This window comes from Andrena cerasifolii, chromosome 8 (assembly GCF_050908995.1).
Source record: "Andrena cerasifolii isolate SP2316 chromosome 8, iyAndCera1_principal, whole genome shotgun sequence".
NCBI classification, from domain to species: domain Eukaryota; kingdom Metazoa; phylum Arthropoda; class Insecta; order Hymenoptera; family Andrenidae; genus Andrena; species Andrena cerasifolii.
The window spans coordinates 6,027,880-6,055,163 of record NC_135125.1 but is presented as its reverse complement, the minus strand read 5'-3'; the positions used below and the strand labels follow the sequence as shown (position 1 = coordinate 6,055,163).

The window sequence follows — 27,284 nt, the reverse complement described above, 5'->3', positions numbered from 1 at the left end:
CATCGAAATTTTGTTCCGCCTCGATATTCCGGCATGAGGATTTTTCTTAATATGTTCTATAGGGGAGACCGGGGCTAAAAGTTCCGGGGGTAAGTTGTTCCGACGGCTCTATCTTCAAAATAAAAAGAGCGTTGTACTTTAAATTATTTTTTCCGTGTGAGTTGATCACGCCACTCTGTCCCCCACTTTAATAGCGTCCGCGACAGCGAATTGTGTGGTTGTAAGCAAGGACCTATTAGTCGCGTACCAGATAAGTAAAAATTTTTCTATCATTACTTTTTGGTCTATGTCAATTATTTAACGTAGATATTATAGATTGAATCGTTCTTATGGATCAAATGACATTTAAGAACATGGTGCAATAGTGTTTATCGTTTGAATACATGTATAAGCAGAATAATCTTTGAAATTGCTACATGTGTCGGTAGGGGCTAGTTGTTACCGTGACTTGGGGCACGTTGGTACCGTAAAAACTTGCCCCGCCGCAAATAGGTCTGTGAAGATAGCACCCCCAAATTCGATTTTTTAAAAAAACTCAACGGCATTCGTTTGTCCTTCGTTTGCCCACGATTGCCCATAAAAATTTTTTTTTGCCCACCCTACAAAAAAAGTTATGAATAAAATAAAAAATTTGTCTTCATCACCCACGATGAATGCATTTCAATTTTTTAATAGAAGGATACGAATATACCCGACCTGGCCACGTTTGCCCACTCTCAGATTTCATTTGCCCACCCTCCAGAATTTAAATAAAAAATAAAAACCTCGAAAAGAAGGGTACAGGTGAAGCGATCGCGTTAAAGTTCGATTTTTCTAGAAAATATTATCAAAATCGTTCTTTCAACGATGCAGTCCGTTAGTTTAGATGTAGAAGAGATTTGCCCATGCATTAATTTCGTATGCCCACCCTCCAGAATCGAATTATTAATAAAGATAGCCAAGAAGTGCGATGCCCGTTGAAGCGATCGCGTTAAAGTTCGATTTTTCTGGAAAATAATATCAAAATCGTTTTTTCAACGATGCAGTCCGTTAGTTTAGATATAGAAGAGATTTCCCCATGCATTAATTTCGTATGCCCACCCTCCAGAATCGAATTATTAATAAAGATAGCCAAGAAGTGCGGTGCCCGTTGAAGCGATCGCGTTAAAGTTCGATTTTTCTGGAAAATAATATCAAAATCGTTCTTTCAACGATGCAGTCCGTTAGTTTAGATATAGAAGAGATTTGCCCATGCATTAATTTCGTATGTCCACCCTCCAGAATCGAATTATTAACAAAGATAGCCAAGAAGTGCGTCGTTGGAAATAATTCGAGAGTATCGCCAGACATCTGTTTACGTTTCGGCAGTGGCACTCGGCGCTGCGCCCCTTTAGTTAGGGTAGCAGCGCTGCGTGTCGTCATCGAACGTGCCGAAACGTAAACAGATGTCTGCGACACTCTCGAATTGTTTCCAACGACGCACGAAAGTCAGTCGGTCTACAGAGTTCGGGCGCAACTCTTGCGAAATCGTGCGTTCATTTACGGTTTGTGAAGTAACTGTGACATTATATTATTTTCCGTTGTGCGATATCATTGCGGTAATTAGTGAAAAATGACTAGAAAACCACTCTGGTATTATTCTGCACATGCTGCAGATGTGTGAAAAGTGTGAAGTATTCGATGAGCGATACAAATTGAAGTGGATAACATGTCACCAAACACCTTTAACCTTTACGGTAAGAACAATCCATTTTGATAATTCATTCGGAAAAAATACGAACGGAAATGTATCCGGTTTAACGGGTACCGCACTTCTTGGCTATCTTTATTAATAATTCGATTCTGGAGGGTGGGCATACGAAATTAATGCATGGGCAAATCTCTTCTACATCTAAACTAACGGACTGCATCGTTGAAAGAACAATTTCGATATTATTTTCCAGAAAAATCGAACTTTAACGCGATCGCTTCAACGGGCACCGCACTTCTTGGCTATCTTTATTAATAATTCAATTCTGGAGGGTGAACATACGAAATTAATGCATGGGCAAATCTCTTCTATGTCTAAACTAACGAACTGGACCGTTGAAAGAACGATTTTGATAATATTTTCGAGAATAATCGAACTTTAACGCGATCGCTTCATCTATACCCATTTTTTCGCGGTTTTTATTTTTTATTTAAATTCTGGAGGGTGGGCAAATGAAATCTGAGAATGAGCAAACGTGGTCAGGTCGGGTACATTCGTATCCTTCTATTAAAAAATTGAAATGCATTCATGATGGGTGATGAAGACAATTTTTTTATTTTGTTCATAACTCTTTTTTGGAGGGTGGTCAAACGAAAATTTTTGATGGGCAAACGTGGGCAAACGATGGACAAACGAATGCCGTTGAGTTTTTCCAAAATTTCGAATTTGGGGGTGCTATCTTCACAGACCTGCCGCAAATGTATAAATTGTTTCCGCTGTGCTTTAAGATGCGAACATATGAATGAAAGGCGGAAAGGGACACGACTTCGATCGAAGATATGCGTAAAGATAAATAAAAACTGTCGCTTTTGGTTTTCTTTTAAAGATAATACATTTTTGTTGGTCCGAACCTTCATAAATAACCATTATTATTAAAATTCTGCTTTATTTCATTAGAAGGCAACTCTTATATCATAGTAACAACTTACCCCAATGCGATAACAACTTGCCCCATATAGGGGTAAGAAGTTCCGCTTCGATCAGCCACAAATAAATTACTTTCTATGGGAAACCTATTACAATATATTAAACACAAGCTTAAAATCAGAAGATATAATAAATTTAACAAGAAATTAGTCAATAGTGAAGAGAATAACTACATTATTTTCCAGTCATTTTTTATGTTTTATCGAAATCGGAACTTTTAGCCCCGGCCTCCCCTACGTACTTACGCAGGCGTGTATTTAGTACTCGCGATCCAGAGAGCGTGGATCTAGCGAGTTTAAAAAAAACAAGTGTCGAGCTAAGCGTAGGGGGAGACATTGTTAATTGATAACTGCGATTTAATCGCGCGCTTGAAAGGACTATCGAGTTGCGTTCCCACAGATTCTAAACGGGATACGTCGAGGTGTATTCGATGCGAGAGCACGATCCGGCGTATCGCGTTGAGTAATATGACAGAATTGCAGCTCGTCCCAATCATTAAGCTCTTCTCCCGGTGGCTGTAATTTATTTCCCTGTCTAATAAAAGTCACTCGTCGAGGAATCCCCGATAGGACTGCCGGCGATTCCGCTTATTCGTGACAGATCGAAGACCAGCCTCTTCCATTCGGTGCTGTTATTTTCATGTCGCCTCTGCGATTAATGATCCGATAGAATAATTCATACGCACTCTCGTGTCGCTGCTACTTACAGTCATCACTCATCGTTAAATAAGGTGCTGATCAGTCTTGCTCTTTTAACTCGGGTACCGTTGCATCTATTTTTGCTATTTAGAATTTCGGGACCGAGATATTTTGGAATTTGAGGACCTGGGCATCGCGATGTGCCAGACACGTGCCTAAATATTTTACAATTAAGTACCTCGAGGTCTGGAGCTTCGGCAGCCCTGCGCGGCCAGATCTCTAAACGTCACAGTACCCAGGTACACATTAACATTCACGTCCCCGCTTAAGGTACGCTCTGTCCTACAGTATTGCGCTTATAATTGCGCACTCATTTTCGTCTGCAGATTCAGCGGCTCAGACAATAAGCTGCTTAGCTATCCTCCTATGATGCTTGTTCTATCTCTGTCCTCTCCTCCATCCCCATCGTGTCTCCACCCTCCGACCACCCCTTTCGCTCTTTCTGCCTCTGTCTCTCCGGGGTCGTCCGCTATTGATTCCAGGTTTATTCTTGGCGACCTGGTCGCTTTATTGTCGTCAAAACATCCAAAGCACAGGAAAGGATACCACGCTCGAGACTTCGGCGCTCGGGGATAGTCGATTTCAAGGACTAACTCAGCCTCGCTTCGACGATTACAAGCGGTCATCAAGTCCCGTGCATCCGAAGACAAGCTCTAGTGCTTCAAACGCTGGGTTTCACCAGTTAGCTCTCGATCCCACGCTTTCCCACTTTCAACTACTCTTTCACACGAATCTTAAGAATCCCCCAAAGGGACAGAGTGTTCAGGTATCTCAATCCCTGTTAGTTCAGGGGTTACATTAAATCCAGGTCTTCGGTTGAAATCAGGGCCCGCGCAAACATACCGTAACCCATCATGGATAGTAACCCGAATTTTCATGCGTCGATTGTCGATCGGACGGACGAAGGTCCCTGTCGACGGAATAAATTCCCTTTCCGCGTAAACGGCCCGTACCGCGGCGTTAATAAGTTAGCGTCGCAAGCACGCGCTAAATTTCCATGTAACCAGCCGCTTAACGAGACCAGTGACTTGTTACTTGCACCGTGTTCCAGCAATTAAACGTGCCGCGATAGAGCGTGATCCGCGGTACATTGAATTCCGCGATATAGATGTTAAGCTCTTTTTTCGAGGGACATCAATGTCGGTTTCCCTGGTCTACGATACCGCACACGCGACGCGGTGTAATTATCGCTTCCTTCTGGAACGCATTTTAAACCGACGCCGCTCCGCGCCCCGTAATTGCGATTCAAAGTGACGATTACTCGCCTCTCTTGTTCCTTCTGTCAGCGTGATCTATGTGGGAATGATAATCGAGCTATTCTGCCCTCCGCAGTTAAAATGGCCTATCTAATATTTTTAAACAACCGAGAAAACTGAAGATTTAGCATTTACTTTGTACTGTCATTATTTTCCTTCAAATTGAAGCATGTTGTCATTATTTCGTAACAGCCTAATATAATTGTTTGTAATAGGTGTGCTGGTAGGTGATGTATTATTAACGTACCCATTAATTAATTGTTTTAGATAGGTTGTATTAACCATTTGGAAAGAAATTAGGTTAAATACATTAGACTGTTTATAAATCTTTACGAAGCACGTAGAGTTTTCTAACTTTATTTAAGGGGAGGTTCCGGTCTAGAGCCCAAAAGAATAGGTGATATTTAGGAATTAATTAAAGGAAAACTGCTATATATAATTTAATGGGACTTTTTGCATTGTATTAAGGATGTCTTAAATTATAGAAATATATTTTTTGTTTTATAATTAATCATTGCAGACGGCCCTGGGTAGCCGTTAAAGTCAAGGCGTCAAAAAATTGATCCAAATCGGTTGGCGCTGTATCTCCAAAAGTTATTATCCGATTCGACTGAAACCTTTTTTATTTTGAAGATTATTCTTCTGTCCAGGGTAGGGGCTAGAAAAAATTACAAAAATGACATTTTTTTAGAAAATAACGACACTTCAAGTTTGAAATCACATCCCTGTATTTTTTTCGTCCTTTCAACGCCTTTGAAAATCATAAATTTTTATTTTTTTGTAAATTTTTCTAGTTCTCCCCTAGCCAGAAGTATATTCTTCAAAATAAAAAAAGTTTCAGTCGAATCGGATAATAATTTTTGGAGATACAGCGCCCACCGTTTTGAGAAGACTGTTTCGAGAAAAACGCGTTTAAAGTTTTACGTGAGTGCCGAGTGGCCGGGTGTTACCCATGCATTTGCCGCTACTTAAATGCCTATAATTTTGTGAATTTTACGATTTTCAACAAATCCTTTTAAACACGTATTCCTAAAAGATTCAACATGCGAAAAATGAAATAAAAAAAAATCGACTTTTAGACCGGAACCTCCCCTTAAGAGGTAAAATACGTGTGGAACTTCGAATATTTCAACATAACTCAGACAATGACAAAATGCTAGATAAGGAGAGTTTAACTAAGGAGGGCAATATCACGAGCCTACCTATCTTTGCCACTAAGCTGGGGAAAGAGGAGAATTAGTTACGATATTAGTTATTCGATTCGTGTCGCAAAAGCGTTGGTACTCAAAATGTGATTGTAACACATGGTCGTCGCTGTTGGGGACAAGGGTGGCCCTGATCTCCCGATGCAAACAGCCCTTAGGAATCTTTCATTACGTGGTACCATGTAACGCAATGAAATAAAAGGCCCTTTTGTTGGCACACGATATCGTAAGAGATTCATTTTTTTTCAGCGCCAGCATGGAAACGGGCCCCTTTTGCATTACCCGGTGCAAAGCATGCAAACAATGCACCCTCGAGCTCTTACGTCACCGCGATTCAGTGTCGTGTTGGTATTGCGTCACTGCAGCGTCAGCAATACGTCAATACTATGCCCATGTGGGTGCCTCTGCCTGTTTCCCATGGCGCTGTCGCGGAAGTGCGAATTGCCTTAACGTTCGCCAGTCCCTCCTGCGTTCATCTCGCCTACTGCCAGATCTCTGACCTCGTTGATTCAAGCTCCATCGGTACGGTGTTTCTCTGCACTACCCTCGCCGCGGTCGATAATGCATCGTGCAGCGTACTAATGAAAAAGCCGAGAGGGATTGGGAACCGAGGATCTAATTGTAGGAACACTGAGATTCCAGAGACTCCTAAGAGTTTAGGAAGACTATGATTGTAGATTCTAAAGGTTTTCTAGACAGGTTCATTGATCCCTTTGACAAGGAACACTTTTCTAAAAGGTTTGTCGCATACAGTAGACTCTGTTGCTGGTACTTTGGCATTCGCCTCACAAGGAACACTATTCAATTGATGATGGAATGGCGCAGATTTTTTTATATTGATCGAAAGTATATGTCGCAAAGATCACAAAAATGCAAGCTAAAGATGCTCCCAAAAGCTGGTCTGACCTTGAAAAATCGACAAAGGTGAAAGCGGGGAAAGACGAAAAATGAGGGAAAGAAAATGACAAATCCGTGTGTTCAAATTTAATAATCTTTATTATATGAAAATACATCATAGTACATGAATGATGATAGATTAATGATAGATAGTGATTAGAAAAAATTAATGATAATAAATGATAATACTAATGAAATCACAACAGTGGGTAATATTAACCATTTCATTTATGATAATCTTGTCGACAAGTAGGTTTAAAAAAGTGATTGAAGGAATAATAAATTGCACAATGACTGCAACGAGCGAACGCTGTTTCTTTCATACCTTGAACAACGAGACAGTCTAAACATGTCACTGACATCATTAGTATTATCATTTATCATCATTAATTTTTTCTAGTTATTATCTATCATAAATGAATTATCATTCATTTACTATAATGTATTTTCATATAATAGAGATATTTAAATTTGCACAGACAGATTTGTCATTCTCTTTCCCTCATTTTTCTTTTTTCCCCTGTTCCATCTTTGTTGATTTTTCAGGGTCAGACCAGCTGTTGGGAGCATCTTTAAGTTAATTTTTTGTGACCTTTGTGACATATACTTTCGATCAATATAAAGAAATCTGCGTGATTTTCCATCATCGATTGAATAGTGTTCCTTGTCAGTTACATCGCCTATAACCGGAAAGCCACGTCGGATATCCAATGTCTCGTAAACACTTTGCTCTGATTCCCCTGTTTCGCACGCAATAACCGTAAGGCCCAGGCAATAACGACAGCTACGGTCCACTGCTCTCGAAGGGGAAGCCTGCTCTGAATGGCCCCTTGTATATCCCTCGCGGATAGTTTCGAACTGCCACAAAAAGCTGGACAACGAGGAACAGTTGAAGCTCTTATTAGAGGGCCGGGGCAAGTTTCCGCGAGACACAGTGATTCTCGGGACGCTGACGGCGACGTAGAAAAAGCGACTGCTCCAGCAACGAATACTAACGACTCCCAATTGCCAGCGTTTACGCTGATAACGTTCAATGTGGATTTTCTTCGCGGCTCGTGAGAAATCGTCCTGCGGCCTCCGCTTCAGAGAATGGAGCGCGATAAAAAGTTCCCTCTAACGGCCACTCCAGCAGGCGACATCCTCGATAAAAAGTTGCTCCTTTATCGCCGCCGCGGATGGTGTAATTAAATCCAAGGACCCGCGATATTAAAATCACAGAGGCGCCAAATAGCCAGGTTCACGCGAGAAACCCGGCGAGCACCTCCAGGCTGCCATTATTCCTCCTGATGAACAATAAACGGTTCGCCAAGAAGTGGGTTAACCCAATGACATGCTCCGCCGGAGGGAATTAGGTCGTGGGATCGCCTCTATTCCCTTCGGTCCGTCTCCTTTGTTGATTAATCTACTGTTCCGTGAGATAAGACGCGAGGTAAGAATCACAATGATTCTTCGGGGTCACTCGATCCTCGTGTGTCCGCTCGCGGAGGCCTTTTCACAGCGGATTCTCCACAGCTTTTCATTCTCCGCGCGCCTTCGCGTCCTGACGAGGTAGTTTCCTTCGCCCATTCTTTTCGCCCCTTTTTTCCTCGCGCCCGGCATCCGCGCTCCTTTTATTTCCCCCGGTCCCGGCTCGTTAGACCCCTTTTCGTCGATCCCGAGGTGTCCTTCGCGACGGAAAACTCGTCCGGATCTGTCGCCTTCAGCTCGAAAAAGCGGCGGAGCAGACGATCGTGGTAAGCCGGCCCGCGAGCTTACAGGTCGCTGGTTTTCCACGGAGGAAAAAGGTTCGACGTCTTCTTCGAAGCCTGACAGTCAGCTCACTCGTGGAACTTCTATTAGAAACGATCCGCAGTATCGATTTCTATACAAGCCCGTCGGACGGCCAGCGTGGCCTGGCTAAATTGAGTTTTCAGAAAAATGGCGTGGCAAGGGGTAACAAATGGTTCTGGCGAAGTTCGTTCCTACTCGAGCCAGGTATTTCGAAACAATCTCGAAAGACGAGCGCGCTGGACGAACCATCTGTAACCTGTCTCTCGGGAATTATGCTCGCAGTTGTTGTTCCCGTTGCGGCCGCAGAGAAATCGGTTCCATTTGCTGGCCTTAGGGGAGTGGTTCGTTCGTAGTTGCGGCTCGATATGCTGCCCGTATTCGTAAGTTTTCTTCCGCGTTTACCGTGAGTCTGGAATTGACTAGGGATACATCAATCTTGCGCGAAAGGGATTGTCCTCGGAGCAAGACGATGATCGTGCGCATTCATACATATTGTATAACTGGTCGTGATTTGAAAGGGCTGGAGAGAAGTGGTTGGCGAAACGATCTACTTGCGGATTGAAAGGGGAAGCGTAAATGCAAAGTGGGACGTGCAATAAGTAGATAGGAAGATATAAGGATTAATGGAGGCCTTGATGCATAATAAGAATATACATGCTTGGTACCTTGGTATTGTGCCACTGTTGCCCCAATTGCAACTCTGGCGTTGAGTTCAGGCACTGCTACTTAGGCTCCTAGTATGTACTTAAATACCAGTACCCTAGTTGTCGAAGATAATACCTAGGTACCAAGTGTCGCTGCATTAACACGTGGATAGCTTAGCTGGTAGATCATTCGGATATCCAGATATCCGCGTAATTCATTCCAGGAATTCGAATCAGGTCGCAGATCGAACATCGCGAATCGATTCCCTGATCGCAGAAGCAGCTGCACAGACGCTATTTGCAAACGGGGACAAAACAGAGTACAATTTGCAGCCGTTTCCCTCGGACGCTTTTCTTCCCGTGTTTTTCATCGAAACGCAAATAGGGCGAGGAGAGATGACGGTCTCCTAGCATGTCGTTAATCGCTGCGCGTGCAACACGCAAAATGATTTGCGGCTTGTCCGCGGCTTCCACTTTTAATATTAGCTATCGAGCCTGTTGATTGCGGCGCTGCGAAGAATGCACGCAGACACAAATCATCGTCTCGTTCGCGCGTCGCATTTAAAATGCAAAAGTGATGCTTGCGACGGCGATGGAGTATTTATTTCAGCTTTAGTTACGCGAGTCCACCTTGGTCAGATCGATTCGGAGCGCGCTATACTCGAGTACCTCTATAAACCTCGGATACCGCCTCACCTTGCGGATATCTCGTTGCACTTCGACGCTTAACGTGTTACGGCTGAAGAGAGGAGACAGAAGTAGAGACAAAACCCACCCTCGCCTTAATAAATACCTGCGTAATGACTTTCTCACCCCCTCATTACCGGGCGACTCTCAAGCTCGGAACATCTTGATGTGTCCAGGTGGTTCAAAAGCGTTCCAACTAACATGGAAATTCTTTCTCTTTGCAGCACATGGTGCAGACAGGCATGGCTGCGCCCTACGGTGGGGGTGTCTTCCCCCCGCCGGTGAACGGCGTAGCGGGCGTCGTCGGGGCAGCTGGTGCAGCCGGTGAAGTGAAACCACCACCACCAGTGCCAGTGAAAGAAGACAACAGTGGTACACCACAACAGCCTCCACCCAGTGGGCCTCAGGTACCACCACCGGCAGGCGCCCCACATCCATCCGCCCCTGGTGCCCCGACCGCGGCCAGCTTTAGTCCGCCCCCGCCTCCGAACGGAGTCGATCAACAGGCTATCGTAAGCTATCTTCCACTATTCCGCCTTTCAATTCTTCTCGAACACCGAGATTGGTCGGAGCACTCCTTTCCGCGCTAAACTTAAATTGAGGTCCCTTGCGCTATTCATTACGACTGATAATTTCCACGGAGGGTGATCAAAAGATTGCACACACCGTCCCGAACAGTACACCGATTGTGAGAACGATCGCATCGGAAGACAACCGGGCCGAGGCGCCGTGAAACGAAAGAACCTCGGAATGGGATTCGAAGGACAGCTCGCAGTCAGACCGTCCCATAAAACGCTCGTTGACATTCTCGCTACACTTCGCAAGTAGGGGAACGGTAGAGCGCGCGGAGATACCGTCTTCCGGCGGATGCAGCAGCGGAACACGACCCCGTAAAGCCGAGGTCACGCCACGTCGATTGGCCCCTCGATTCGGTCTACCGAAACCGCAGTCAGAAAGTCCTCGGCCCGCGTGTCCTTGCCACCGCGGCGAGTGGCGAAACTCTTCTGGCCCATCCTCGCCGCCGGATCGCCTTCGGTCTCGCCGCGCTACACAGAATTTCTAACGAAAGCTTGCCAGACGCGATAGAAACAACGCCGACGATCTTTGCGGGGCGTCGTGATCCTCGGTGCCCCGTCACGTACGCGCGCGGTGTCGATGATTCCACGCACGTAGGGATCGAAGAGCGGAGACGCCGGGGAGGTTCGAGCTGATGAACACGATTACGAGAGCGTCGGATAGAGTTGCGAAAAGTTCCGCTGGGTTTGCGAGGGTTTGAAGCTGTGGGATTGGCAAAGGAGACGTGTCGTTAGACGTTGTAATTGGGGAAGTTGCCTCTCGGAGCACCGAATTCTGGCATTGAAATTTTCTTACGCGCAGAGTTGATTAAAAATTGATCTCTGGTTCACTAGCTGGGTACGTCTATAGGAAGAAGCTGCTTGGGAAGATCGTTTGCACAGGGCTCAGGTGTTTCTATGCCGACGTAGTTTCTCGTATTCCTTTATATTCCACGTGCAATCGGTGCTCCAGATGCGTCGGTGTTCCTTTGAAATTGTATCATCGATAAAATACATAACCCTCCACTTCCGCCTTTTTCCGTCACGCTCGAGCTAACTCAAACATCCTATTTCGCTCGCAAACAACGCGGATTTGTTTGAACTAGTTCGGGCTGATATAATAGCCACGATAACTCGCCGACGGTCTGCGTCGCTGTAATTGGTGGGACTCATAAAGCCGCCTAATTAGCCGCACTAATTAAACTAATTCCGTTCGTTAATTCAATTTAGTGGACGGGACGAATTCCGTGCCCCCGGTTTGTTAATTCCTGGCACCGCGTTGGTCGACACGGTGTACAGTGGGCTCTTCCAGTCTGAGGAGCCCGAGGATTTGCGGCGGAATCTTTGTTGGTTCGGTTCCAAGGGGCTCAACTTCTAAAAGCCTCTACTTCTGCTCTTGCGATTTATATTCTACGCTCCACATTTCTAACATTCGCCGTTCAAACACTTCTGATCGAATTCCCGCGGTTCCAGCTCTGAAATCTTATTCCTCAATTCTGAACTCTGAATCTTCAATTCTCAGCACGTACAATTCTGAAATAAGCTCGCCTTACTTTCTAATCCAATTCCTCGACAGTAAATCCTCAAAGCGAATCACTCGTCGCAATCATTGGCCCCGGAAGACACAGTTTGAAGCGATTAAGAGTTGCCGCGATCGCAATTCGGATTGGGCACGATTCAGAGGACACTTTGCCAGGCGATCGTATCTAATTAACCCGGACGGGGGGACTATGCGGAGCATTTTGGACACGGTTGAGCCGAGCGTGAAGAGTTCCGAACAATGTCGCGGTTCCGGGCGACGTGGTCCCTTTGTTCGTGGCTCGTCTGGTCAATTAACCAGTCCCGGTTAGTCAGCAGCTCGTAAAGCTGCAGGCGCAGTTCGTTCTCCTTGCTTTACACTCGGAAATTATCTCGAAGCTACGCGACTTTCCGCTCCTAGCTGTCTGAAACGTCGATCGAGCGACTTCTGCTTAGGGAACCCCGAAGGGACCGTAGAGATTCACTGTGCAACACTTCTTTGAGACTGCGAGGCTTTGGAGATCCAACTCGGACCTTGGGGAGTTCTCGGAAATCTGCTGGAGAACGAGATACTTGTTTAGGAATGTACACTGCAAGCGGGATACTCTGGAGATTTATCTTTCAACTTGCAGAGTTCTTTAGAAACTTGAGGCACCCGAAGGGACGCACTTTGAACGTCGGAAGTTAGAAAGCTATATTAGTTAGAAACCAAAGCAGAGGTACCCTTATGTGCCTAGCATGGAGAGTCGGATAAAGTTGGAAGCCTTCATCTTTAAAACCCATTCAAGTGTCCCTGGAAAAGTTGCCGGAAAATCCTTTTCGCGAGCGATGACATTTTCTGATCGCCTCAAAGCGAATCGGGCGCTCAAGTTTCATCTCGCAGCGCCTCAAAAGAGAATCGCCAATCCTCGAACGGGCAAATTGAATTACTTGGAGCAGAAGCGCAAATTAAAAGTTCCCCCCTCGAGGCTGGATACGCTTTGCTCCGCGAGCGCACGGCGAAAGGGTCGCCGCGGCGTTCTTTGACGACGGAAAGCCTCAGACAATCCAGTTTCATCGTGACTCGAGTGTGTTCGGCGACCGACGGGAAAGTTCGCCGACTCGTCTCGAAAATTTCCATTCGCGGCTCTGGGTTCTTTGCAGCCCAGCCTCGTTAGCCAATACAAAGTCGTGTCTCGAGAGGAGTTCGAGTGTTTCGCGGGATTTCCAGTCTGCGCAACCTGCCGCTATTTTTTGCCCCTCCCTCCGCTCGAAATTTTTCCTTAGAAGCCCCGCAACCTGCATCGCAGCTTGCGATCAAATGAATTTTCCAAAGCGAGAATTTAGTCGCGTGCTAGTGGCTGGCACGTTTTGCCACCGAGAGGAAAATTTCCCTCTTCTTTTATGCGATGATAGATGACCACCTTTCCTCGTCTACCTTTCGCGAGATTCTTCCAGCGCCTTTTTGCCGCGCTTTCTTTAAGGGAATTGAAGAGGAAACAAATGACTGGGAGTTTAGAGGAACGATAAATCCCGGCCAGGAAAGAGAGAAATCCCTATTATTCGTGTCGGACGAAGAGCTTCTCAGAGATAACGAAGAGTCCGCGGACGCTTCCTCGAGGATACTTAATTTCGCTGGATATATTTTCTCTACTTTCGGTCGTTTTTCCCAGCTTCTCGTGCTGCAACGGCGCCCCGGAGTTTCGCGATAATTTTCGTATCGACGAGACCCCTGCAAAGTGGAAGAAAAAGATACACGAGACACTTCTTCTGTGACGGTCGTTGGGGCAACTTCTTTGGAAAGATCGATGCTCGAAACCCGTTGACGAGCAGAGGAATCAATTAATCTTCTTAAGGTCGAGGCAGGCTAATTTGCGTCATTAAAATTCCGCTCGGCTGTACACCAAGGCGAATTGCTCGCGACGAAGAGCGAGGGCTTTGCGTTTGCTCTGTGCAAAAGCTGGATCGATTCTCGTTGAATCGCTGGGCTTAGGTGGGAAATATTCTGCGGCGCTTCGCTTTTGCATTTTCCCGCGAACACTTGCGAATATCGTAGGAATTTCTTCCCGCTATTTGGTAACGCCACATGTGCTCGGCCCTGCGAAATGTCGGATAGGCTGTTTGAAGGAACTCGAAGCTAAACTAACGTTTATAACGCGGCATAAACTAGCGTAAAGGTAAACCGGAGTGACAAGCGTTTCCGCGAAGCCTTTGAAGCGTCTGGTAGCTCTCAGAAATTCGATTCTTGAAGTTTGCGTCGCGGCGAACTCCGCAGACTTTGGAAATTGTTCTCGCGGAAGGCAGCGCGGGGCTATTATTCACGTGAAACTGCGATTGTTTCCCTTGAAACGCAACAATAACTGTTCTCGATGACACAAAAGCGGCATTGAATTTAATTTAATGGCTTTCGATGGACTAGAAATGGATTGGAACGTAGCGCGGACATTTCCCTTCCAATTGCGACCACTTGCCCCAAAAATACAGGGAGAGTATGAAACGAAAACATTTAAATGCCGTATAAATATCGGCCTCGGGAATCCCCGCGGAGCGGAAAACGAATCCACTGATCCTCGATTATCATTGTGCGTCTCGAAATATGATGAATTTCGAGGTGGACAGCGCATAACTCATCCGACGACAAGCTTCACAGGCGCGTCGTTCGTCGCATCGCAATAATTTCGCCTAATTGGACCGTTCGTTCGACAGTCGCGAAATTGTCCCGCGCGGACGGGTATTGCGAGCCGATAAAAAAAGAAAGAAACATAGCGCAATTTTGTTCGATTAAACGCCCCGGGGATCGGCCTGGAATTGACGAGAAAGGCCAGGGGTAAGCTGTGAATCACAAAGACTGCAGAGCACCGTGTCCAACCCCTGTGTTTCTGTGTTTTCGCCTCCCTGTCGCCGGGAAGCACGTGAAAATTCTTGCCCCCTTTTAATTTTCGTAAATACAACGCGAAGACGGATTGAAGGGCAGAGCTTTGTCGCGTCTCCTCGACTGCAGATCCCAGCGAATTTCGTCCCCGAAATTTTCCATTTTCTTTGAACAATCCCGCACAGTGTAGCCAGGGTGGATTTCTGAAAGGACAGGGACGCAAGGAAATTTCAATGACGCGCATCGTTTCCGGCAAAAAATTGTTAAAGAAGAGGACGCGCAGAGGCGGCGAGGGTGTACGCTGAAAGAATGGCGGAGGAGAGTGGCCGCCGGGAGGCTTTCTGTTTTCCACCCTGCTGGATTCCGTCGCCGTCAGCCAGCCAGGGTCTCCCGCCTCTTTTGTCCCCGCGGAAGCTTGAGGAAAAAGTTTTAATCTCCCGCGAAACAAGCTTCTCGCGTCGCGAAACGCGTCTGGGACGCGTATCGACGCCGTTCTTCGGCCCTTAAACTCCTCCGGTATCGCCTGGACTGCCGATGAATAATTCCTCAGCCTGCAGCCACGAGCCGTGGAGACAGAGCATCCCCCCAGACGCTGGTGCATCTAAATTTCATCGCCTCTACCGCTTTGTTGGACAGGGGGATTAATTTCGGTCTCGGCGAATCGCGTCGTAACCCCTTGACAGTCGGGAACGTCACCGCTATCAGCGAATTTCAGGGATGGCCACTCGTGGCCGCTGAGAACTGCTGTCAAAATTGCTGTCGAGATAAGGGGATCGAAGCTTTAGCGAGCTTTTCAGCTCGCTGAATTAATTACACCGCGCGCTTTGCCCGCCGCAGAGTTCCTCCTCTCTATGGCGGAAGTTTAAACGTCTTCTTCGGCTAAGTGTTTATTAATAACACGCACAGCCTGGCCCGAATTGCTTTAGTTCCAGTACACGGTCGCCGGCGGTGCGAGCAAGCACAGAGACAGCTCGCGATAAAGTTCCCGCGTGGCAGTGCTCAGTAGCACAGCCAGAAATTCCATCGTGAGCCGCAGCTGCGTCTGGCTATACATATTCGACGTGTGTTCGCTAAGCTTCGTTAGTAGCGCAGGCGAGATAAGGTCGGCCGTACGGCTGACCACTTACGGGCTGCGCTACTTGCTGCTTTTACACACCTAGCGAATATGTACGAAGAAATTGCAACGTGCAGCGTAGAATTCACTTTCCCATCCGGCCAATCTCGTCTGAATGAAATCTGATCCTGTTTCCCTGCTCGCTGAAACTAATATTCTGTGTTTGATTTCCGACCTCAGTCAGAGGTGTTCCAGGCAGCGGTGGCGGCCGCGGCAGCTGCAGCTGCGGGCGGCGCTGGTCAGCAACCAGCCCCTACACCCGCTGGAAACGAAACCAACCCGGAAGGTGCCGTCGAGGGCACCACCCTGGTGCCGGTCACCTCTGGTGCGACGACACCCGCGGCTGCGACACAGGGTACCGACCTGAAAGGTCAGCCAAAACGGCTTCACGTCAGCAACATACCTTTCCGTTTCCGGGACCCTGATCTCAGGGCAATGTTTGGGGTAAGTTGCGCCTTCTCTCTACCTGCCTTCCTCGTTGACCCGCACAGTTCACCTGGAACGTTTTATTTAGTTCTTTACGAGCACCGTGTTCTAGCGGAAGTAAGCATATCCGTCGCCTATAGCCTTAGCGAGCGTTTCGATTAAATCGTTTGTTGCTCGAGTTTCTTACTCGCTCGCAGAGGTATTGATAACTTTGCGGACTCTCTGCAGTTTCTTACCCACCGGTCGGGGTAGGAAGCTCCGTAAAGATTCGGACGGTCGGTGAACACTTGAGAATATCTATTTTAGCGCGCAGGTGGTGAAATGTTCTCGAGACAAAGTTGCTTTTTGTTTTCCAGCAATTCGGGCCAATCCTCGACGTGGAAATCATATTTAACGAAAGGGGAAGCAAGGTAAGCCCACGTCGCCCTTAGGCTGCGAGCCACCCCTGTCAACCCACCCCTGAAAATACTGTTAGACTTAAGCCACGCAGCTGCGCCCAACGGGATCCTCGCCGCCAGGACGAATTCAGGTTCGCGCGCCCCGAAATCACCTTAATTTCGTCGCCCGACGTTAATCCGCCAGTCTCAGCCGTGTCCCGCGGAAGCTTGCGAAACGCCACTGGCACGTAGCTCCCATCGCGTTCGGTCGGAAAAGCATGAAACAGCAATCTCCGCGGGGCTGAGAATTTCTTCCACCGATCAAGCAACTTTTTTTCCGTCAGTCGCAACTTTCGCAATTTCCGTCGCGCCCCCGGTGCTCGTTCTTTCGATGGCTTCGCGACAGGGGGAGGGCCGCCTGTCCCTCGAACGCGACCCGATTTTTCTCCCTCGGACACGCGAATGACCCGCGCCCGCTTATTGGAAAAGTTGGCGCGAAGACGTCCTGGCCACGAGGAGGTCGCGAGGCCGTAATCATTTGTTGGAAGGGACGCAGCGCCACGAGGGGGTCCTTTCAACCCCCGCGGAGCTCGATTCTATATCGGCCGCGAAGCACGCGGCAACCACGAGCCGGGAGATCTGGGAGAACTGGGACGTGGCGCTACGTCCACTTCCGTTTACGTTCTTTTGCAGCGCGGTGGCAACGCCTCGCGGTACTTTTTCGTCCTAGAAACGGACAAAGTGTGACGTGCAGGAAGAATTCCCCGGTGCCATTGTCGAACGACCTTTAGTTGCGATTCTTCGAGCCCCTGACCGCCAAGTTCTTTAGAACTATGGCAAAAATGACTATGTACGTTGCTTTCTCCTTCGTTTCGTCGCGTGTTTCTATCACGCGTTGCGTGGGTGTAAGGTTGTATTGCCACTTTGACGTGAAATAGGAGATAGGCCGATGTCTCGCTTCTATAATTCGTGGAAAAGGAAGGAGATATTGTCTGCTCTCTCTCCTTGAATTAGCTAGGACCAAGTGCTGCCGAAAACTATTCTTTAGATTTCTCTGCAGAAGAGAGGTGCTTTAGATTTGATATTCGAACTGGGGTCCTGCTTTCATCGCGCACAATGCCGGTGTCCTTTGATTTATACGGATATTTCTCATACCCGATCGCTATACAGAATCATATTGTAGGATCCGATGAAAAGAACTGATCTGGATTTAGAATTCGGGTTCATTCAATGGCCTCGATATTTCTTCTGGAGTCGTCTAAATTTCTCTCTCGTTCAATCCTCGTCTTCTTAACTCTTCGTACATCCGACGACCCGAGGATCCACTTCTTCGGCTGATTTCCAACACCAACGGAACTTCGTTCGTCTGCATTCGACTTTCCCAACTTTTCGTCGCCAACTCGTCCGTCGGATCGAGACATATCCCGCCTGGAATCCAAGCTGAGAGATCACTCACGCGAAAGCACCGGCAATTGTCAGCCGTTTGCGCGCACACACGAGGCAGGGACGACGGATCTAGGGGAAAGGAAAAAGAGCGGGGCCAGAGGAGAGGATCGGACGCGCGGCGGAGTTTGAAATGCAAATAGGTTTCAATATGGATGACAGAGGTCTGGATAAGATCCGCAGTAATACATCGTGCCGACAGCCTGCATCCGGTGAGCTTGCATATTCAGCGTCTTTGCGTCAAGTACAGTCAAGTGCACTTCATCAAGCTCCTGCGGTACACCGGTAACCCAATACCATCGGCTGCTGGCGACGTCACGCACGCTCGACCGTTGTCCACTCCGCAATCATCCAGCCCTCGATCCTCGCGGCAAGATGGTTCTGACGTCCCCCGTTAAATCACTCGGCCGAAGATTTCGCGAAACCCTCCATCCAGCCCGAGCAATTAAGAATATTGTTCGCTCCGATCCGTTGCATCTCGGGGGCGAACTATCGTAATTACGAACGTCGCTTGCTCACTGCGAGCAATTTTTCAAGCATCTCCACGTAAATGGAAACTTCGTTACGTTGACCCAGCTTGGATTCGACCCGGGTCAAAGAGCTCCGATTGGATCGTGCCCCCTCGAAGTTGAAAGTCCTTTAGCTCGAGCAGACTTCCGATTTAGAACGAGTTGGAAGTATCGGGAACTGATATTGGTCATCGAACTCGCGGTAATCCTGGTAGAAGTTTCCTGCCTTCGACAGACTTCCATACAGACTCCCAGAGTACTCTGCGGGACCGTTTAAAAGGCAGAGCCGGGCGGTGGAAATATGTATCCCGGCAGCGATTATACGTAACAGGAGGAGCTCAGCGTTTCCGAAACGGTTAATTGGACTTCCCGGGCGGTCATTCTCTCCTTCTTCGCCTCGTTTTCTCGACAGAGCTCGGCAAACTTGCCGCAGTCTATGATGTCGCGCGGAAAGTTCCCGGCAGCAATAAAGGGATAGCGAAGGGTCTCGAATGGGAGGCCCGTTGACGGTGATTCGCTCGTCCAGGGCATCGTAATTAGATCAGAAATCCATTATTTCGAGCGAACCCCCCTCGCGCATAATGATCCCGTGAAACGCGACCCCGCGAGGAGCTCGAGGACAGAAAAGTTTCGAGAACGTCGGTCGAGGAACGCCGCCCCGGAGCTTCGAGCTTGCATATTCAACGGGTCTTGTCTCGGGTTCTTCGCCGAACGGGTGGGGGCGGCGCGTTACATCGTTGTAACTGGAGGCGAGTAATCAGAAGCAATTTTGAAGTTTCCGCGTTTGGTTCGGATCTCGGCGGCACTCGAGGCGCGGCTCAACGTTGGAACATCGATTCTATCGCCAAGTGAATTAACAACGTACTCCGTCGTACGACTTAATCGTCTCCGGCGCGCTTCGTCCAAGTCTCTGGCTGGATCTTCGTTCTCTGCTGTCGTCTGTTTCGCCTGGTAGTTGGGAACTCCGCTGATCAAGTGTCGACGATTACTTGCCTGTGACGATCTAATCGAAATTGAATTGAAATTCCAATTCCGATCTCCCCGGTAACACGTTTGATCGACCAAACGAATCGCTGGTCGATTGCTGTAAAATCGAGAATCAAATAACGGGGGACGACAGGCGTCGGCCCTAGTCTATTAGCTAATAATGGCGGAGAGTGGTCCATTTCGATGGTTGGGGACAGTTCTGACAGGAAGTTCGCCAGGAGTCACATCCGTCGTCGCAGCAGCCAATCCCAAGCGGCGTGTGTAGCATTTCCAGTTACAGCGACCTGGAAACGGATTAATTAAACTCGCTGACGACGGTTATCGTCCCTGGTGATCGTCGTCGGGGATCCGTGGAGCGCGTTTTTCTTTTCTGTTTGCCCGGTGGCGTGCAATCGGACCCTGATTGGTCGCGCCAAGTCGCTTTCGTTAAATACATGAAAAAGCAGCGGCGACGAGGGATCGCGCTCCAGTTAATTCGCCAAGTGAGTTCACAGGGCGCCGTTTCACTCTCTGGGATTACTTGCAGCCTGCATCTTGGGTGATTACCGGTAGGAATTCGTCGTTTCGAGTGCCCGATCTTTGAGGGAACTGTCGCTGTGCCTAATCAGTGAACAGGCACTGAATACCTAAAATCTTTGCGGATTACTCAGGGAACTCAGAGGTTTAATTATCAGTCGGATATCAAGATCTTCTTGCTCGATAAAAACTTTCAGCCAGTGAAGCGTGTATTCACGAGAAATCAGTAGTTACGCATAGGATTAGTCAGGCGTAGGGCTTCTGGTCGACCGGTGACGCTGAAAGGTGCCACGGAGTTCAGTCGCGGAATGGAAAGTTCCCCCGTATTAAATGAGCTCGATAAATGGCGGAAAAACGGCCTCCGGTTAAACGCAGGTTGGCATTCGTCACGCGTCAGAGATTTAGCCGGCGACAATGGCACCAGGGCAGCTTACCTTTTGCATTGCAAATGCTTTTCGCGACATTCCCGCGGAAATATGCGCGACCGTTGCCATCGTTCCTTAGCGTTTAAGAGAGCCAGGACGCGAGGGGATCTGGAATCGACGAAATCTGCACGCGATCACCACGGATGGATTTTGCGCGAGAGGCTATGAAGGAACGATTAACTTCTAACTCCAGGAGAATAGAAAGATTCCTGTCGCAGATCGTTACGGTTGTCATGGATCCCCTCACGGGCCTGGGTAACCCGTGATTTCTCGCGCAGCTCTCGCGGGAACCGCGTCCGCAAGCTCGATTTCCTCCAGGCGACGACCAGGTTGTTTCCTGTCGAGGAAAAGCGAAACAGGGACTCGCGTTCTTACGAGAGCAACGCGTTTTCTAGACAGTAAGGCGTGTGAGAGAGACAGAGAGAGAGAGAGAGAGAGAGAAAGAGAGAGAGAGAGAGAGAGAAAGAAAGAGAGAGAGAGAGAGTGACGATGATGGCGCGAGTCTGTGAGAGAGACCTTTTCTCGAAAGCTTCGTCAATGTAAATGGAATGTGGCATCCCTAATGAAGTGCAGCATTTTGGAGACGAGATACTTTGAGACCAGCGCGGAGGAGGGCGCCGATCGCGATTGCCGACCTTTTATTCTTTCATTCTCTCAAGCCTTTTCTTTTCTACAAGGGGTTGGAATCGAGCGGACTTCCAGATTTTTATCAGACAGCTTTGTTCGAGGGGGGTTGGGGGTGAAGTAACGATGGGGAAAATTCTGTTTCGCGGGCAACCGGTCGGCGCGCTTTTCCTGCACTGAGTATGTGCCAGTGACACGTACATACATACCATAATATATAACCAATGGTGTTAGTTCTCGTAGTTGTTAGACGAGCTATTGCATTTTTACTAGCTAGCATTCCGCATTTTATCATTATTTAGCTCCCATTGGTTATAAGGCAGCTCGGTGCACCCTGCGTAACTGTGTTCGCGGCTGCTTTTGACGAACTGTGTACGAAAGTAACTAAACAATCCCCTCCCCCCCCCCGCCCCGCCCCGCCCTCTCTGGACGCCCGTTGTGTACTCTTGGAGCAAGTAACACCACCCTCGATTCTCTCTTCCTTTCACGATCTCACCGCCGCGCTCTTGTACAGTTCCATCGACCACTATAAAAGAGAATTCCGCGGCTCGCGATGCTCTCGCGCGCAACCATCTCTCCCGCCTCGGCGAGTAGTCGCGGACCGTCGCGAGTACGGTCGGTTCGAAGCTGGAGCGCAGCAGCGGACACACGGTGCGCCCGGTGGGCCGGCTGCCGCCACTTCCGGTCCAGGAGGAGACCCTCGGGAGATGCTGCCCATTTGATTTGATGAAACTTTGTCAGACCTCGTTTTTTCTTTTCTTCTCCAAAGCTACTTCTCTAACCAATGTACCTCCACTCTCTCTTGTCCTATTACTTCTTCTTGTTTCTCTGACGAGCCTCCCCAAGGCGTTTCAAGGCCAGCACACGCACACACACGTACACGTACACACGCGCGACTAGCAAACGATGCCTGATACAGAAACGAGGGTAACAGCTCGCTGGCTGACAACCAGCGACCTGCCTGTTGCGTAATATCGAGATCCGATCATTCCCAAGCTCAGACCTGCGTTCAAACTGCCCGCGAGACAGTCCGGTCTCGCTCTGCCCCCGTCGTACACCTACACACACACACACCCGCGTATACTCTTGGTTTCACGCAGACGCGATCAGTCTCTTTACTAATCCACCCGCAGCGTATTGACTTGTAACGCGTGAGATGTCTGCTGTTCTCCCAGTCGAACATGCTTTAATGGAACACCGGCAGGTGATCGGGGCATTCCGAAGTTTAATCGCGTCACTCTGCCAAACATTTTCGGTTCTCAGAGCATAGAGTTAGCTTCGATTCTACCCTAACTCTCTTAGCCTTTTACGTTCCCTAATTCTTCTCGCTTCATGTTCCAGTAGATGCGTATTATATTTATGGTAAATTTAAAGAAGTCCAACGTGCAACTAAAGTACACGGATACGGTAGAGTTCCTTCAATTTTTCCATAGACAAATGTGAATCCTGCTTTATTTAAGCATACAAATCGACCTTGGATCTTAAACGTACCTATCCACCACATAGGCTTACTTGTTTTTAGCGGACATTTCGCGCGCTGCGATCCAACGCGGAACAGCATGATACCGTACATATTTATATTTACCATTGCATCTTCCAAAAGTTTCTTAAGTATATACATATATATATCTATATATATAATGAATATACGTATATGTATATTGTCACGTACACGCATAGACACACACAGACTCACATATGTACACGCGTCTGTACATGTACGTACGTATCTCTATCTAATTGTTATATCATTATTATTATTATTATTATATGTAAATAGTAGTCGCACGCTTTTGTCTAGGCGAGTCGAAGGTATTAATGAAAAGGCCCATGCTTTCTACCTCTTTTATTACTCACGTATGTGTCTTAGGATAGAGAAATGCTGCTTTCGATCTCACCAACGTTTGTCCGACGTTAATACAGTCTCACGCGCCGTTTGCCTCTTCTCGTTGCAACAACATTATTCTCTCTGTCTGTCTACTGAATCATCCCCTACCCCTGGCATCCCCTGAAGTAAACATTCACCCGTCCAAACCCCTGGCACCATCCCCCAAGATCCCCGTACAGAAGCTTGGACGCGCGGTCTGATCTTGAGAACGTTCGACGGTAGAGAAGTGTACGCGGGAAGATCGCGCAGCTTTGGGCTGTTCTCGTTTCCTTTGCTTTCCGAATTAACTGGGGAGGGGAAGTTGTAACCAGCGGTGTTCCAGGGGGATTTCATTTCGACGAGGATGAATTCGCGCGGAGGGTTGCTACGTTACTTTTCGTTAGACTTCTGAGATAGCTGAGGGTAGCCCTTTTGTCGCGGGATAACGAAACGGTAACCTGGGGAAGCCTTGAAACTCCTTGGAGCTCCATTCGTCGAGCGCATTTACTAATGGTCCATCGCCACGTGCTCCACGTGACTACGTAGGAAAGAGAGAAAGAGAAAGCGAGTGAGTGAGCGAAAGAAAGATTGAACGAGAAATAGAAACACGTAGGAGAGGAATCGGTTCGATGGGAAGAGAAGGACATCTCTCGTGCCACTTCCATCGCATAACACACACGCACACACTCCTTGTCTCTTGACTCACCCACTCTCTCTATACGTATCTATCTATATATACAATACATATATATATATATATACATAGATGTATAATATCTTGAATCTCGTATTGTTTTGTGCGCTTTTATATCGCTGTTTGCCAGCTTCGGTCACAAACTTCAAGTATTCTTCGAGCCCCTCCCTCTCTTCGTTAGCCTGAACTTCACGCCACCCTCTCCTCCCTTGTGTCGCCCTCCCTCGATCCCTCGAGATTCTGCACACACACATGTACGTGTAGATACAACATCTGTCTGCACGATCATCTTCTTAATCACCTTATTATCAATTCAGACGTCTCGGAACTGTGGGAGTGAATTTTCCATTTCATTTCTTGACTAATTTGCTTCTGGGGTTTGTAGAATATAGCACTCCGAGAGTACCCTTTCGAGTTTTCTCCCAGCTTTCTTCTCACAAACGCGTCCGTATCGATTCCCAACGAAGACACGCTCGATTGTTAAATTAATTCTACGGAAATGAAGGAATTCCTGAGGGAAGTGTTGTGCTTTCGTACTCGAGCTAAATTGCTGTTTCTTCCTTTCTTTGCACGCCCGGGTACCGCTATTAATCACAGCCTGCCAGCCAATTAGTCATCTGGAGATCGTATCTGTCGCTCGAAACGTCTTACTTACACCGTGCAGCATCGATTCCAGTCGATCTCCAACCCATCGTTAATCCAGCCGTTTTCCTCCTGCTGTACCTACATCCACGCGAACTGTAAGTCGTCTCGATGGATATTCGTTATTCAATGGAACCAGCCGATTTAGAAGTTGAGCTCATTACACAGCCCTTCCACTTGGAAACGTTTACCTTCTAGCCCGCGAACATTCAGGATTAACTTTTGATTGCATTTCGTCGGGATTTTCCAGCGCTCCCCGAGCAACCACGCCAGTTTCATTGCCATCTGGCGTTAATCAACGCGCCCGTTAATTCCAATTGAGGGCACTCCAGCCGCCCGCGGCACCTAAACAACATTAAGCCCCTCCGAGGGCGTTAATCGTTAAAGGTGTCGGGAATAACGACGGCCCGATCCTCTCAGGCATCTAAATTCCCAATTGCCACGGTGCGTCGCGATTCCGATTACTCTCGGGCGTCCCGTCGTTCCGTCCGCGAGCCGTGCCCGCGTTAAATATTTATATCGCTCGCGATAATTACGCTACCCTTCGGCTCGGCGTACGGAATATCATTGTTCCCGCATCTACGGCCTGGTTAGCAGCCTTGGGGGCCGCGATTTCATCGCAAGACAAGAGGGAAACGTGCTCGACACGAAAACACTTTGCCCGCGGAGACAGAGAGTAAATTTGCTCGATAAGGAACGCTCCTGTCATCCATTACGCTCGATTACGCGAGGCCGGTACGCGATCACGAATCGCTGCTCTCCGGGGATTACCGGTCCGCCACATTTTTGTCCGCGGTGAAGAATTTCGCCCCGATCGCCGGCGGGGATAACCGGCCGACCGTTGTACACCCCCGCCGCGACCGCAATTATGCATTTGCGCGACGGATCGTCGAGTCAATCGTCGCGTATAAACAGCGCGAAACAGCTCGCGTGTTTGCAGTGGAACCAGTAAACGAATTCCCGCGGCCAGAAGAAATTTTCTCACCGCGGCTACCGTCCACGGGGTGGTTCACCCCCGTCGCGACGAGCTTTCCCCGCGACTCGATGGCGAAAAACACGCTCGGAGGCGTGAAATTCACCGCTGAATTCGTGTCTGCTCGCGCCCGATACTCGTGGCGTGCGAGATGCGAATCTGCTCGGCCGCGGAAGGCATAATAATTACGGTCGGGCCCGCGTATCGTTTCCGCGACGATTTCGAAATAGTAGGCTGCCCTTTGCCCGAGAAATTCTGCCGCGTTTCTACCGTTAGAGGGTCTGATTAATGGCGAGACCCTTGCAATTTCACCGTGGTGCTCATGGCATTACTCGGTATCGCCGGAGACCGCGATCACTCGCGATATCGCGGAAACTCAGCCCAGGATAGCGAGCGGAATGAATCACGAGCACTTTGTTCCCTGCTCTCGTGCATAGAGTGCACTTTGCTTGGGCTTTCTTTCTACTGCGCCGTAGATACTTTGGTGGTAGTTTCTTCTATTGGATAGATAAAGGCCTGTGCTAATTTAGGGACCACGGACGTGAGTGATTTGTATTCTGTGTTTAATACGCTGTCGAGCATTCTTTACTTAGCGGACGGTTTCTTGAGTTCCAAGGATAGGTAATGAATCGTAGAAGTTTCGGTGTTATTAATGCGTTAGGAAATTGGTGGTTATTTGCTACTTCATTCTCGTAAACGACTGTGAAATTTATTGTAGGAGCCTGGAAGATTGAGAAATGCGATTCGCGCGGTATTGGAAGGTTCGACGGTGTTTGGCGGCGTGAAACGCGTTAAAGGGAGGAAACGAAGGGGCGTGACTAGGCTTTCGCGTAACAGAATTAACGCGAATCCCGTTCCGAAAGATTTGCAAGACTGGCGCGGATTAATTTCCTGAAAGAAGAGAAAGAGGTTACCGCGGCATCGAGCGTCACGGCCTGCACGCCAACCTCAATTTTCCGAAAGCTGATAAGCCTTTAAAGAGGTTTTCGCCGAGATCCCCGATCTCCCGTCACGAAAACGTAGCTTTGCCTGTGAAACGTCGCCCTTTAGACCGACGCCGAGGAAAATTACCGTGGAGAATATGTGTAAACAACTCGAGCGGTGTATTTTCCTTAAATCCTTCGTTTAGACGACTGAGGGAAATAAAGGGACGTTTGACGTTAGGCATTATACTCTACCTGTTGCCATTTCTCGTGAACTCTTGTATCCGTCGGATTCTTCGTTCGCCCCGAAATAATGTTGCGCAGTCGTGATTGAATATCGTACTTCGGAATTGTTGAAAATTCGTCGAGGCTGAAATATGGTTGTTGAACGTGAAATAGTGGCGTTGCGGTGTGGGTGGAGAGCAGGTACTCGACGACACGTCCGACGTATGCACTCGATATGCAAATCGATTCAGCGACTATTGGATTCCCTTTACATTCCCGAACCGCCATATTGCCGGGCCAGCTTATCAACGTTATCGTGATTTCCCAGGTGAGTCGATGCTGCGTGTGATTCCTCTCGTCATCGAGGTGTTGCCCGAAAAGTACACAGGCTTTTTGAAATATCCACCTCTTACGCACAGCGCGACATCTCCTAGAAATGTATTCCTCGAGCATCGTTGCACGTAAAATCGTTTTCTAAACAGTTGCCGAAAGTGAAAGATCACCGCGACAGAAAATCACGAGTCAGAGTGACTGGAGAAAATTCCCATCGACCCCTCGTAATTCCCAGCCGCCTTCTGCAATTACCCCCTCCTCCGTCGCCTGATTAGTTAACGAAACGCAGAGAAATCGTGCCTCGATTATTCCGACGGAATTCTCGGCGGGCCAATTCAATTTCTCCCCCCCCCCCAACCCCCTCTCTCTCTCGATTCGATTATGGCCCCCAGGCGAAACGAGTTACGATGCTTCCTCGGAGGGGAAGCACCGAGGTTCCTCGACGCGCAGCACCTCAGGGCCACGGTAAC

General features: G+C 48.2%; 1 protein-coding gene across 5 annotated transcripts in view; it reads left to right on the top strand.

The window, feature by feature from the left end:
* Positions 1 to 27,284, top strand: part of LOC143372090 (RNA binding protein fox-1 homolog 2) — a 228,523-nt gene that overhangs the window by 138,137 nt on the left and 63,102 nt on the right. For all 5 annotated transcript variants that reach the window (XR_013086208.1, XR_013086207.1, XR_013086209.1 and 2 more), the window contains 3 exons: positions 10,038 to 10,325; positions 16,031 to 16,294; positions 16,633 to 16,686. Coding sequence is in view for 2 of the 5 variants with exons in the window: in XM_076817995.1 (XP_076674110.1) it covers positions 10,038 to 10,325; positions 16,031 to 16,294; positions 16,633 to 16,686 (606 nt within the window). In the remaining 3 variants the exon portion in view is untranslated. The remainder of the gene's footprint in view (positions 1 to 10,037; positions 10,326 to 16,030; positions 16,295 to 16,632; positions 16,687 to 27,284) is intronic.